At 40.2% G+C, this 14,958-nt stretch overlaps 2 protein-coding genes and 1 pseudogene across 2 annotated transcripts; all 3 read left to right on the top strand.

Annotated features, from left to right (window-relative positions):
* Positions 1 to 365: 365 nt before the first annotated feature.
* LOC135343347 (class II receptor tyrosine kinase-like) lies at positions 366 to 6,890 on the top strand. Its single transcript, XM_064540352.1, has 4 exons — positions 366 to 3,557; positions 3,615 to 4,499; positions 4,566 to 4,934; positions 5,091 to 6,890. Exons 1-4 carry the CDS (start codon positions 3,473 to 3,475, stop codon positions 6,860 to 6,862), a joined length of 3,111 nt encoding a protein of 1,036 aa, XP_064396422.1. The 5' UTR covers positions 366 to 3,472; the 3' UTR covers positions 6,863 to 6,890.
* Positions 6,891 to 8,830: 1,940 nt separating this feature from the next.
* On the top strand, positions 8,831 to 10,234 carry LOC135343348 (class II receptor tyrosine kinase-like; annotated as a pseudogene).
* A 1,062-nt stretch (positions 10,235 to 11,296) lies between these two features.
* Positions 11,297 to 13,638, top strand: LOC135342464 (class II receptor tyrosine kinase-like). Its single transcript, XM_064539194.1, has 3 exons — positions 11,297 to 11,330; positions 11,380 to 11,748; positions 11,889 to 13,638. The coding sequence occupies exons 1-3, from the start codon at positions 11,297 to 11,299 to the stop codon at positions 13,403 to 13,405; spliced, it is 1,920 nt and encodes a 639-aa protein (XP_064395264.1). The 3' UTR covers positions 13,406 to 13,638.
* Positions 13,639 to 14,958: the final 1,320 nt, after the last annotated feature.

Consider the following 14,958-nt stretch of genomic DNA (forward strand, 5'->3'; position numbering starts at 1 on the left):
GCATCTATTTCTAACTGCTCTGCTCATCAGTGGCTATTGTGATGCTCTCACTTGTAATCAAAGAGGTACGTAAGCTTAGGCAGACATTTTAAAACTTATTTGTTCATGTTGTATTTCGATTAGTCTTTCCTGTCTGTGGTTTGAAGGTGGTCCAATTAAATACAACGATGTTCTGATCACCTATCCATCAAATTGTACGCATAACATTCTTAATAGACTCTCTGCCTGTGATTACAGTGTTGTACTGGGTGACGGTGCAATCATTCCATCTCCTCCTGATCTCAATAGTTCACACATTTCATTGCTTGGAACAGAGACTCATTGAATAGTTTTATTGACTTTGACCTCACTACAGCAACGGGCTGGGATTTTACTGCTATAGAACTCAGTTTCTTGAACAGTCCTGCTAGTGGAATAAGTTTGCCAGAACCTAGACTATCTGTAGTTGAATAGAAACGTGGCCTTAGTGTTCGAAATGATTTAAAACCTGGATATTTGATAATCAAGATCTGGCTCAGACAGACAGTCAAATCAGAACTATTAGCATTCAGCCACTCACACCACTTAGTGCTGTGAACCTCAGAATTATGTTCCAATTCACAGCGTTTCGTGATTTTGATTGGGTCTTTCTGAGTGAAATACGATTTTGCACACAGCCTAAACCTCCTTTTCAACTTAAGGTTATAACATCATCATCAATTATTGTTCAGCCAAGTGCAGATGACCTGAGAAGAGGATCAACAGAGTTAGTGTGCACTGTTTCCAGTGAAGGATCGTACACATGGCAGTGGGAGCGAGGCAACGCTATCATAATAGAAAATAAAGGCGACTACACGATCACCATTGGAGACGGAAGCAGAACAACTAAGTTGACGATTAACAATCTGGACTTTAGTGATGCTGATAATTATGAATGCATAACAACAACACACGATGTGGATTTAATGAACTCAACAGTGTATTTAGTGGAGTTCTCAGGTACCTAAATATAGCTGTGTTATACTGTTTAATTCTTCCATACTATATAGAGCATGTCATTACTACACCTGATGTCAGTGAATATCTACAGACTGGAGAGGTTACCCTGACCTGTGAGCTCCATGGTTACCAGTTATCACTCTCTTCTCCTGTGTGGCTAAGCACAAATGGCAGTGAAACAAATGACTCTACCAAATACACTGTGTCTGTGTTGTGTGAAGGAAACAACACCATAATTCTACAAAATGGCACTGTCGTTCCTAGTATTATTCTGAGCATCACAATTCACAACCTTTCATTAGCTGATGGAGGGAACTACACGTGTCATGGTGTCAGAGGAGAGAGTGTCACTCAACTCATAATATTAGAAGGGACCTTGTTTCCAAGTACGAGTACCTTGTTATCCCAAACATGCATTCCTACAACTGGTTGCATGAGAAAACAGTGACTGAGTTTATGTATTGATATGATTGTGCATAGTATTGTTGTTTCGTTCCTATAATGAAATGCATCAGCCATTTATCATTCTACATTCCTTATACAGCCATAACACTACTCCATTGTCTGTCAACAATACTACCACTCCATTTCCGGTGGATATTACTAGTACCGTCACCATAGCAGCTGCAGTAATCATCCTTATTATAATACTCACAGCAGTGGGGGTTATCGCAACAACTTTGTTGCTTGTTAAAATGTATCGCAGCAAGACTCTAACCAGCTCAATAAAAAAAGAGAACAATTACATAGAAATTGAGCTCAAGTCTGATTTGACAGATTTTTCTTCAGGGAATCACAATTGGCACCCTATGGTACAAAACAATTTGATTCCTCCAATACCTCCCCATTATTTTGACGAGACCGATTTTCAGCAGTTAGGATTCGAGCATGAAGAGTTAGACTATGAAGATGGAGAGTTGTACAGACAGTCAAGAAGAAGATCAACTGAGCCAACATTGACGAAATTAATCGCAGTGGATTTTGAGGATGCACTTGTTTCCAATCCAATATATAATACTACATCTAGAGATTTCATGGAGGAAATCCACTGTATGATGATCGAGAAACCTGTGGGGCAGAGGGCATACTCAGTGGAGAAAAATCATTGCTTGAACCAGATCCGTTATACATGTCTGCATAAAATCTCGCCAGCTTTATGGAGAAGAATCCATTGTACGATAGGCGGAGCTGCAGTACCGACAGCAAACTCAGTGGAGAAGAACCCATTTACAATGAGGCTCTTAATCCAGCTATGTTGTCATGCAAAGGAGATCAATTTTATCATGAAGAACTAAATCCAATGAACTTCAAACAAAATCAGCAAGATGGTAATGATGCTGATTTGTTTCCATTTAAACTAGTGTATGACATACCTTCGCTGGTGGTGGCATCCGCAAAGCTCTTACTAATTGAAACTGAAAACATTTGTAAAGAGAGGGTTCTCGGAATCGAGCAATTTGGAGACGTTGTGTTAGCGGAAACTATGGGTTTGAGTGAGAAAGACCTGAAGCTTGGTAGCAGCACTGACAAGAATGCACGGATCCTAGTGGCAGTGAAGAAGCTGAAAGATCAGGCCGACAACTCCATGAAGGAATCGTTTGAGAAAGAGATAAAGTTCATGTCCGGGCTCTCCGATGAGAACATTGTTCGTTTGTTGGCTGTGTGTGATAAGGAGCCAAAGTTCATTGTGATCGAGTACATGGGAAACGGAGATCTTTATCAGTTCTTAAATCAACACCAGCTGGACACTTTAGCTGAATTGCTGGAAAAAAGGATTAACAGTTTCGAATCTCCTGTACATTAGTGTTCAGATAACCAGTGGAATGTGATATCTTGCTTCTCTTAAATACGTGCACAGAGATTTGGCATCTAGAAACTGCCTTGTGGGCAAGAATTTGACAGTGAAAATTTTTGATTTTGGCATGAGTCGTAATCTGTGCGAGTCAGTTTACTATCGATTGCGAGGACGAGCCGTACTTCCTATTCGTTGGATGGCTATGGAAAGTTTCTATGGGAGATTATCTGAGAAGACAGACGTCTGGTCATTTGGTATCACACTGTGGGAGATATTCACTCTGGGAAGATTCCTCCCTTACGAGGAACTGGACGATCAGCAAGTTATTGATGAAGCAATTTACAACGTAAACTACTACTAAAGCCTGAAGCATGCCCTGAGGATGTCTACCAACGTGTGATGCTGAGATGCTGGGAGTACAAACTGAAAGAGAGAGCTGTTTCACAGAGCTCCACAAAGTTCTAGAAGAAATTCACAAGCACTCAGAAATAATATTATAATGCAACAGTAGAAAATGATTTTCTTACTGGTAATGATCATTAATGAAAAAAGACTTAGATTAACTCCTGAGTTACTAGCTATTGTAGTTTCATAATAACAACTCTGGTCAAATGTTATTGCTTCAAGAATACTGCCAGTTTCTACATAGTCCGAGATGATCTCTTGTCTGCAGAATTAGCTACCTCTACACATGCAATCATGATTGACATGATTTCACTGCATCTATTTCTAACTGCTCTGCTCATCAGTGGCTATTGTGATGCTCTCACTTGTAATCAAACAGGTGAGCTTAAAGCAGACATTTGAAGATATATTTTTATATTGTATTTCAACCGATTAGCCCTTCCTACACTGTATCGCGGTCTGTGGTTAGATGGTGGTCCAATTACATACAACGATGTTCCGATCACCTATCCATCAAATTGTACACTGCCAAATATTCTTGCTAGATATATTGCCTGTGATTACGGTGTTGTACTGGGTGACAGAGCAATCATTCCATCTCCTCCTGATCTCAATAGTGCAAGTTATTTCACCTACTTCATTACTTGGAACAGAGACTCATTGAATAGTTTTATTGACTTTGACCTCACTACAGCAACGGCTGGGATTACTGCTGTAGAACTCAGTTTCTTGAACAGTCCTGCCAACAGAATCAGTTTGCCAGAACCTAGACTATCTGTTATTGAATATAATCCAGGCTTTAGAGATCAAACAGAAACAAATATCACAACCTGGATACTTGACAATCAAGATCTGACTCAGGCAGACCACCAAATCAGAACTATTAGCATTCGGCCACTCACACCATTTAGTGCTGCGAACCTCAGAATTAGGTTCCAATTTACAGCGTTTCGTGATTTTGATTGGGTCTTTCTGAGTGAAATACAATTTTGCACACAGTTTCAACCTCCTTTTCAACTTCAGGCTCTAATCTTTCAAACACCATCATCAATTGTTGTTCAGCCAAGTGCAGACGACCTGAGAAAAGGATCAACAGAGTTAGTGTGCACTGTTTCCAGTGAAGGATCGTACACATGGCAGTGGAATAACACTTTTTTAGAAAATAAAGGCGACTACAGAATCACCATTGGAGACGGAAGCAGAACTACTAAGTTGACGATTAACAATCTGGACTTTAGTGATGCTGCTAATTATGAATGCATAGCAACAACACACGATGTGGATTTAATGAACTCAACAGTGTATTTAGTGGAGTTTCCAGGTACCTATATAGATCTACTTACATAATATACTTATTGCACTACAAATTATTGCTGTTTCATTCTAGAGAGTGTCATTACTGCACCTGCTGTCAGTGGATATCTACAGACTGGAGAGGTTACCCTGACCTGTGAGCTCCATGGTTACCAGTCATCACTCTCTCCTCCTGTGTGGCTAAACACAAATGGCAGTGAAATAAATACCACTACCAAATACACTGTGTCTGTGTGTGAAGGAAACAACACCATAATTCTACAGAATGGCACTGTCTTCCCTAGTATCATTTTCAACATCACAATTCACAACCTTTCGTCAGCCGATGAAGGGAACTACACGTGTCGTGGTGTCAGAGAAGAGAGTGTCACTCAACTCACAATATTAGAAGGAACTGATCCAAACATGTTACCCCAAACATGCATCTCTACGTCTATAGAGGGTGAGTAAACTGTGATTGAGTTTACTTTCATTATGCACCTATATGCCTATTATCAATAAACAATTGTAACTTGTTGATTGCCATTTGGTTTCAATACTTGTACTAATTATATATAATACTAGTAATTGACAGGTGTAAACATGATTGTTTTTACAGTAAATATCACCCCCACTCCACCCCCTGGCAACGAAACTACCACTCGTGTCCCTGTATTAGACGAAAACATTGTCATCATAGCAGCTGCAGTCGTGACTGTTTTTATAATACTGACAGCAGTTGGTATTCTTGTAACAGCTTTGGTGTTTATCAAAATGTATCGCAGTAAGACTCTAGCCATTTCGACACACAATGAGAACAATTACATAGAAGTTGAACTCACGCCTAATTTAACAGAAAACGTAACCGACATTCAGAACTCCCCTATGGCACGAGACAGCGTCATCCCTACAATACCTTCCCAGGATTTGGCTGAGACAGATTTTCAACAAATGGGATTAGATCGTGAAGAGCTAGAGTACGAAAATGGAGAGTTGTACAGACAGCCGGGAAGAATGCAACTAAAGAGGAGATCAACAAATTCAACTGAGCCTAAATTGACGAAAGTTATTACAGTTGATTTTAAGGATGCGCTTGATTCTAATCCAATATATGATACTGCATCTATTTTAGGTGATGGTTTTATGGAGGAAAATCCACTGTATGATGTTCAAGAAACCTGCGGGGCAGAGGGCATACTCAGTGGAGAAAAATCTTTGCTTGAACCAAATCCGATGCATGAGTCTGCACAGAGTCTTATGAAGGAGAATCCATTGTATGGTAGGCGGAGCTGCAGTACAGATAGCGAACTCAGTGGAGAACCAATTTACAATGAGGCTTTTAATCCAGCTATGTTGTCATGCAAAGAAAATCATTTTTACTATGAAGAAATAAATCCAAGTAACTTTGAACCAAGTCAGCAAGATGGCGGTGACACGAATTTGCTTCCATTTGAACCAGTGTACGACATACCTTCGCTGGTGGTGGCATCCGCAAAGCCCTTGCTAATTGAAACTGAAAACATTTGTGAAGAGAGGGTTCTTGGAATCGGGCAGTTTGGGGAAGTTATTTTAGCGGAAACTGTGGGTTTGAGTGAGAAAGACCTGAAGCTTGGTAGCAGCACTGACAAGAATGCACGGATCCTAGTGGCAGTGAAGAAGCTGAAAGATCAGGCCGACAAATCCATGAAGGAATCGTTTGAGAAAGAGATAAAGTTCATGTCCGGACTCTCCGATGAGAACATTGTTCGTTTGTTGGCTGTGTGTGATAAGGAGCCAAAGTTCATTGTGATCGAGTACATGGGAAACGGAGATCTTTATCAGTTCTTAAAACGACACCAGCTGGATACTGCCGAATTGCTGGAAAACAGATTGACAGTTTCGAATCTCCTGTACATTAGTGTTCAGATAGCCAGTGGAATGCGATATCTTGCTTCTCTTAAATACGTGCACAGAGATTTGGCCTCTAGAAACTGCCTTGTGGACAACAATTTGACAGTGAAAATTTCTGATTTTGGCATGAGTCGCAATCTCTACGAGTCAGTTTACTATCGATTGCGAGGACGAGCCGTACTTCCAATTCGTTGGATGGCAATGGAAAGTTTCTATGGGAGATTCTCTGAGAAGACAGACGTCTGGTCATTTGGTATCACACTGTGGGAGATATTCACTCTGGGAAGATTCCTCCCTTACGAGGAACTGGACGATCAGCAAGTTGTTGATGAAGCAATTAGAAATAAGCAACGTAAACTACTACCGAAGCCCGAGGCATGCCCTGAGGATGTCTACCAACGTGTGATGCTTAAATGCTGGGAGTACAAACTGAAAGATAGAGCTGATTTCGCAGAGCTCAACAACTGTCTAAAAGAGATTCACAAACACTTTGAAATATAATACAGACAGCTTTTTTTTTAGAATATGACTGGCATGGCTTATTGACAATAATAATTTTATTGTAATGATCATTAATGAAAAAAGACTTAGACTGAGTTCACTGTCGCAATGGAAACTTTCTATATTACCATGTCAACTATGGTCTAGATCTACTTCAAGAATACTGCCAGTTTACATATAGTCTGAGATGATCTCTTGTCTGCAAAAATTAGCTACACAATCATGATTTCACTGCATCTATTTCTAACTGCTCTGCTCATCAGTGGCTATTGTGATGCTCTCACTTGTAATCAAACAGGTAAACTTAGGCAGACGTTTTAAAACTTATGTTGTATTTCAACCGATTAGCCTTTCCTACACTGTATCGTGGTCTGTGGTTGGATGGTGATCCAATTAAATACAACGATGTTCTGATCACCTATCCATCAAATTGTACATAGCCAAACATTCTTGAAAGGTTCACTGTCTGTGATTACAGTGTTGTACTGGGTGACGGAGCAATCATTCCATCTCCTCCTGATCTCAATAGTGCAAGTTATTTCACACATTTCATTGCTTGGAACAGAGACTCATTGAATAGTTTTGTTGACTTTGACCTCACTACAGCAACGGCTGGGATTACTGCTATAGAACTCAGTTTCTTGAACAGTCCTCCCAGTGGAATAAGTTTGCCAGAACCTAAACTATCTGTAGTTGAATATAAACGTGGCCTTAGTGTTCGAAACGAAAAAAAATTTAAAACCTGGATATTTGATAATCAAGATCTGGCTCAGACAGACAACCAAATCAGAACTATTAGCATTCGGCCATTCCCACCACTTAGTGCTGCGAACCTCAGAATTAGGTTTCACTTCACAGTCTTTCATGATTTTGATTGGGTCTTTCTGAGTGAAATACGGTTTTGCACACAGTCTCTACCACCTTTTCAACTTAAGGTTATAACACCATCATCAATTATTATTCAGCCAAGTGCAGATGACCTGAGAAGAGGATCAACAGAGTTAGTGTGTACTGTTTCCAGTGAAGGATCGTACATATGGCAATGGGAGCGAGGCAACGCTATCATAATAGAAAATAAAAGCGACTACACAATCACCATTGGAGACGGAAGCAGAACAACTAAGTTGAGGATTAACAATCTGGACTTTAGTGATGCTGACAATTATGAATGCATAACAACAACACACGATGTGGATTTAATGAACTCAACAGTTTATTTAGTCGAGTTCCCAGGAACGTAAATATTAATTGTGTTATATACTGTTTTATTCTTCCATACTATATATAGAACATGTCATTACTACACCTTATGTCAGTGGATATCTACAGACTGGAGAGGTTACCCTGACCTGTGAGCTCCATGGTTACCAGTCATCACTCCTGTGTGGCTAAACACAAATGGCAGTGAAACAAATGACTCTGCCAAATACACTGTGTCTGTGTGTGAAGGAAACAACACCATAATTCTACAGAATGGCACTGTCGTCCCTAGTATTATTCTGAGCATCACAATTCACAACCTTTCATCAGCTGATGAAAGGAACTACACGTGTCGTGGTGTAAGAGGAGAGAGTGTCACTCAACTCACAATATTAGAAGGGACCTCGCCTCCAAGTATGAGTACTTTGTTATCCCAAACATACATTCCTACACCTGCATGGTTGCATGAAAAAACAGTGACTGAGTTTATGTTTCAATATGAGTGTGCCTATAGAACATTGTGTATTGTTGTTTCGTTCCTATAATGAAATGCATCAGCGATTTATCATTCTACATTCCTTATACAGCCATAACCACCACTCCATTGTCTGTCAACAATATTACCACTCCATTTCCGAATATTACTAGTACCACCATAGCAGCTGCAGTAATCATCGTTATTATAGTGCTCACAGCAGTGGGGGTTATCGCAACAACTTTGTTGCTTGTTAAAATGTATCGCAGCAAGACTCTAACCAGCTCAACGATAACAATTACATAGAAATTGAGCTCAAGTCTGATTTGACTGATCTTTCTGCAGGGAATCGCAATTGGCACCCTATGGTACAAAATAATTTGATTCCTCCAATACCTCCCCAGTATTTTGACGAGACCGATTTTCAGCAGTTAGGATTCGAGCATGAAGAGTTAGACTATGAAGATGGAGAGTTGTACAGACAGTCAAGAAGGAGATCAACTGAGCCAACATTGACAAAATTAATCGCAGTGGATTTTGAGGATGCACTTGATTCCAATCCAATATATGATACTACATCTAGAGGTTTCATGGAGGAAAATCCACTGTATGAGGATCGAGAAACCTGTGGGGCAGAGGGCATACTCAGTGGAGAAAAATCATTGCTTGAACCAAATCCGATATACGAGTCTGCACAAAATCTCGCCAGGTTTATGGAGGAGAATCCATTGTACGATAGGCGGAGCTGCAGTATCGACAGCGAACTCAGTGGAGAAGAACCCATTTACAATGAGGCTCTTAATCCAGCTATGTTTTCATGGAAAGGAGATCAATTTTATCATGAAGAACTAAATCCAATGAACTTCAAACAAAATCAGCAAGATAGTAATGATGCTGATTTGCTTCCATTTGAACCAGTGTATGACATACCTTCGCTGGTGGTGGCATCCGCAAAGCCGTTGCTAATTGAAACTGAAAACATTTGTGAAGAGAGGGTTCTCGGAATCGGGCAATTTGGAGAAGTTGTGTTAGCGGAAACTTTGGGTTTGAGTGAGAAAGACCTGAAGCTTGGTAGCAGCACTGACAAGAATGCACGGATCCTAGTAGCAGTGAAGAAGCTGAAAGATCAGGCCGATAACTCCATGAAGGAATCGTTTGAGAAAGAGATCAAGTTCATGTCCGGCCTCTCCGATGAGAACACTGTTAGACTGTTGGCTGTGTGTGATAAGGAGCCAAAGTTCATTGTGATCGAGTAAATGGAAAACGGAGATCTTTATCAGTTCTTAAATCGACACCAGCTGGACACTTTATCTGCCGAATTGCTGGAAAATAGAATAACAGTTTTGAATCTCCTGTACATTAGTGTTCAGATAGCCAGTGGAATGCGATATCTTGCTTCTCTTAAATACGTGCACAGAGATTTGGCCTCTAGGAATTGCCTTGTGGGAAAGAATTTGACAGTGAAAATTTCTGATTTTGGCATGAGTCGTAATTTGTACGAGTCAGTTTACTATCGATTGCGAGGACGAGCCGTACTTCCTATTCGTTGGATGGCTATGGAAGGCTTTTATGGGAGATTCTCTGAGAAGACAGACGTCTGGTCATTTGGTATCACACTGTGGGAGATATTCACTCTGGGAAGATTCCTCCCTTACGAGGAACTGGACGATCAGCAAGCTTAGACTATAAGTTTACTGTCGCAATGGAAACTATTTAGTTTCTATAATTATTACACCAACTCTAGTCAAGATCTACTTCAAGAATACTGCCAGTTTGAGATGATCTCTTGTCTGCAAAAATTAGCTACACAATCATGATTTCACTGCATCTATTTCTAACTGCTCTGCTCATCAGTGACTATTGTGATGTTATTTTTTCATATTGTATTCCACCGATTAGTCCTTCCTACACTGTATCGCGGTCTGTGGTTAGATGGTGATCCTATTACATACAACGATGTTCTGATCACCTATCCATCAAATTGTGCACAGCCTAACATTCTTGCTAGATACATTGTCTGTGATTACAGTGTTCTACTGGGTGATGGAGCAATCATTCCATCTCCTCCTGATCTCAATAGTGCAAGTTATTTCAGACATTTCATTACTTGGAACAGAGATTCATTGAAAAGTTTTATTGACTTTGACCTCACTACAGCAACGGCTGGGATTACTGCTATAGAGCTCAGTTTCTTGAACAGTCCTGCCAGTGGAATCAGTTTTCCAGAACCTAGACTATCTGTAGTTGAATATACCCAAGGCTTTAGAGATCGAAGTGAAACAAATATTACAACCCAGATATTTAATAATCAAGATCTGTCTCAGACAGACAACCAAATCAGAACTATTAGCATTCAGCCACTCACACCACTTAGTGCTGCAAACCTCAGAATTAGGTTCCAATTCACAGTATTTCATGATTTTGATTGGATCTTTCTGAGTGAAATACGATTTTGCACACAGCCTCAACCTCCTTTACTTATTAACACTGTTATCCTTCAAACACCATCATCAATTGTTGTTCAGCCAAGTGCAGACGACCTGAGAAAAGGATTAACAGAGTTAGTGTGCACTATTCCGGGTGAAGGATCATATGTATGGCAGTGGAAGAGAGACAATAGTATTATGATTCTAGAAAATAATGGGGATTACAGAATCACCATTGAAGACGGAAGCAGAACTACTAAGTTGATTATTAACAATCTAGACTTTAGTGATGCTGATAATTATGAATGCATAGCAACACACGATGTGGATTTAATGAACTCAACAGTGTATTTAGTGGAATTTCCAGGTACCTAAATATTGTCTTAGAATTATTTGTTATAGTACTTCTATTGTAGAGCGTGTAATTACTGCACATGATGTCAGTGGATATCTACAGTCTGGAGAGGTTACCCTGACCTGTGAGCTCCATGGTTACCAGTCATCACTCTCTCCTCCTGTGTGGCTAAACACAAATGGTAGTGAAATAAATGACTCTGCCAAATACACTGTGTCCGTGTGTGAAGGAAACAACACCATAATTCTACAGAATGGCACTGTCGTCCCTAGTATCATTTTCAACATCACAATTCACAACCTTTTATCAGCTGATGAAGGGAACTACACGTATCGTGGTGTCAGAGGAGAGAGTGTCACTCAACTCACAATATTAGAAGGGACTGATCCAAACATGTTATCCCAAACATGCATCTCTACGTCTATAGAGGGTGAGTAAACTGTGACTGAGTTTACTTTCATTATGCACCTAGGCCTATATACCTATTATCAGTAAACAATTATAACTTGTTGATTGCCATTTGGTTTCAATACTTGTAATTAACAGCTGTAAACACGATCGTTTTTACAGTAAATATCACCCCCACTCCACCCCCTGGCAACGAAACTACCACTCGTGTCCCTGTAACGGACGACATTATTGTCATCATAGCAGCTGCAGTCGTGACTGTTTTTATAATACTCACAGCAGTTGGTATTCTTGTAACAGCTTTGGTGTTTATCAAAATGTATCGCAGTAAGACTCTAGCCATTTCGACACACAATGAGAACAATTACATAGAAGTTGAACTCACGCCTAATTTAACAGAAAACGTAACCGACATTCAGAACTCCCCTATGGCACGAGACAGCGTCATTCCTACAATACCTTCCCAGGATTTGGCTGAGACAGATTTTCAACAAATGGGATTTGATCGTGAAGAGCTAGAGTACGAAAATGGAGAGTTGTACAGACAGCCAGGAAGAATGCAACTAAAGAGGAGATCAACAAATTCAACTGAGCCAAAATTGACGAAAGTCATTACAGTTGATTTTGAGGATGCGCTTGATTCCAATCCAATATATGATACTGCATCTATTTTAGGTGATGGTTTTATGGAGGAAAATCCACTGTATGATGATCAAGAAACCTGTGGGGCAGAGGGCATACTCAGTGAAGAAAAATCATTGCTTGAACCAAATCCGATGCATGAGTCTGCACAGAGTCTTATGAAGGAGAATCCATTGTATGGTAGGCGGAGCTGCAGTACAGATAGCGAACTCAGTGGAGAACCAATTTACAATGAGGCTTTTAATCCAGCTATGTTGTCATGCAAAGAAAATCATTTTTACTATGAAGAAATACATCCAAGTAACTTTGAACCAAGTCAGCAAAATGGCGGTGATGCTGATTTGCTTCCATTTGAACCAGTGTACGACATACCTTCGCTAGTGGTGGCATCCGCAAAGCCCTTGCTAATTGAAACTGAAAACATTTGTGAAGAGAGGGTTCTCGGAATCGGGCAATTTGGAGAAGTTGTGTTAGCGGAAACTGTGGGCTTGAGTGAGAAAGACCTGAAGCTTGGTACCAGCACTGACAAGAATGCACGGATCCTAGTGGCAGTGAAGAAGCTGAAAGATCAGGCCGACAACTCCATGAAGGAATCGTTTGAGAAAGAGATCAAGTTCATGTCCGGGCTCTCCGATGAGAACATTGTTAGACTGTTGGCTGTGTGTGATAAGGAGCCAAAGTTCATTGTGATCGAGTACATGGAAAACGGAGATCTTTATCAGTTCTTAAATCGACATCAGCTGGATACTGCCGAATTGCTGGAAAACAGATTGACAGTTTCGAATCTCCTGTACGTTAGTGTTCAGATAGCCAGTGGAATGCGATATCTTGCTTCTCTTAAATACGTGCACAGAGATTTGGCTTCTAGAAACTGCCTTGTAGGCAAGAATTTGACAGTAAACATTTCTGATTTTGGCATGAGTCGTAATCTGTACGAGTCAGTTTACTATCGATTGCGAGGACGAGCCGTACTTCCTATTCGCTGGATGGCTATGGAAGGCTTTTATGGGAGATTCTCTGAGAAGACAGACGTCTAGTCATTTGGTATCACACTGTGGGAGATAATCACTATGGGAAGATTCCTCCCTTACGAAGAACTGGACAATCAACAAGTTATTGATGAAGCAATTAGAAACAAGCAACGTAAACTACTACCGAAGTCCGAGGCATGCCCTGAGGATGTCTATCAACGTGTGATGCTTAGATGCTGGGAGTACAAACTGGAAGATAGAGCTGATTTCGCAGAGCTCCACAAAGTTCTAGAAGAAATTCACAAGCACTTAGAAATAAGGATTTTCTTACTGGTAATGATCATTAATGAAAAAGACTTAGACTAACTCCTGAGTTTACTATCGCTATTGTCACTATCGCTATTGTCAGTTTCTATATTATATTTATATATAGATCTACTACACCATATCAACTCTGGTCAAATGTTATTGCTTCAAGAATACTGCCAGTTACTACATAGTCCGAGATGATCTCTTGTCTGCAGAATTAGCTACACAATCATGATTTCACTGCATCTATTTCTAACTGCTCTGCTCATCAGTGGCTATTGTGATGCTCTCACTTGTAATCAAACAGGTGAGCTTAAGCAGACATTTGAAGATTTATTTTTATATTGTATTTCAACCGATTAGCCATTCCTACACTGTATCAAGGTCTGTGGTTAGATGGTGATCCTATTACATACAACGATGTTCTGATCACCTATCCATCAAATTGTACAAAGCACATTATTGCTGACACTGTCTGTGGTTATAGTGTTGTACTGGGTGATGGAGCAATCATTCCATCTCCTCCTGGTCTCAATAGTGCAAGTTATTTCAGACATTTCATTGCTTGGAACAGAGACTCATTGAATAGTTTTATTGACTTTGACCTCACTACAGCAACGGCTGGGATTACTGCTATAGAACTCAGTTTCTTGAACAGTCCTGCCAATGGAATCAGTTTGCCAGAACCTAGACTATCCGTAGTTGAATACGTACGTATGGCACGTGGCTTTAACGAAACAAGTATTACAACCAGGATATTTGACAATCAAGATCTGGCTCAGACAGACAACCAAATCAGAACTATTAGCATTCGGCCATTCCCACCACTTAGTGCTGCGAACCTCAGAACTAGTTTCCAATTCACAGTATTTCATGATTTTGATTGGGTCTTTCTGAGTGAAATACGATTTTGCACACAGCCTCAACCTCCTTTTCAACAACTTAATGTCATTTTTCAAACACCATCACATATTATTGTTCAGCCAAGTGCAGACGATCTGAGAAGAAGGTCAACAGAGTTAGTGTGCACTATTCCGGGTGAAGGATCGTACGTATGGCAGTGGAAGCGAGACAATGCCACCATAATAATAGAAAATATTGCGGACTACAGAATCACCATTGGAGACGGAAACAGAACAACTAAGTTGACGATTAACAATCTGGACTTTAGTGATGCTGCTAATTATGAATGCATAGCAACAACAACACACAATGTGGATTTAAGGAACTCAACAGTGTATTTAGTGGAGTTCCCAGGTACCTTACTTACATAATATACTTATTGTACTACAAAATATTGCTGTTTCATT

The sequence above is a fragment of the Halichondria panicea genome, chromosome 10 (assembly GCF_963675165.1).
Source record: "Halichondria panicea chromosome 10, odHalPani1.1, whole genome shotgun sequence".
Lineage (NCBI taxonomy): Eukaryota > Metazoa > Porifera > Demospongiae > Suberitida > Halichondriidae > Halichondria > Halichondria panicea.

Excerpts from the sequence above, each read along its gene's own strand:
- LOC135343347 (XM_064540352.1), top strand. The coding sequence starts at position 3,473 with ATGATTGACATGATTTCACTGCATCTATTTCTAACTGCTCTGCTCATC. Across the intron at positions 4,500-4,565 it reads GTATTTAGTGGAGTTTCCAG|AGAGTGTCATTACTGCACCT; the intron begins GTACCTATATAG and ends GTTTCATTCTAG. Across the intron at positions 4,935-5,090 it reads CATCTCTACGTCTATAGAGG|TAAATATCACCCCCACTCCA; the intron begins GTGAGTAAACTG and ends TTGTTTTTACAG.
- LOC135342464 (XM_064539194.1), top strand. The coding sequence starts at position 11,297 with ATGAACTCAACAGTGTATTTAGTGGAATTTCCAG. Across the intron at positions 11,331-11,379 it reads GTATTTAGTGGAATTTCCAG|AGCGTGTAATTACTGCACAT; the intron begins GTACCTAAATAT and ends CTTCTATTGTAG. Across the intron at positions 11,749-11,888 it reads CATCTCTACGTCTATAGAGG|TAAATATCACCCCCACTCCA; the intron begins GTGAGTAAACTG and ends TCGTTTTTACAG.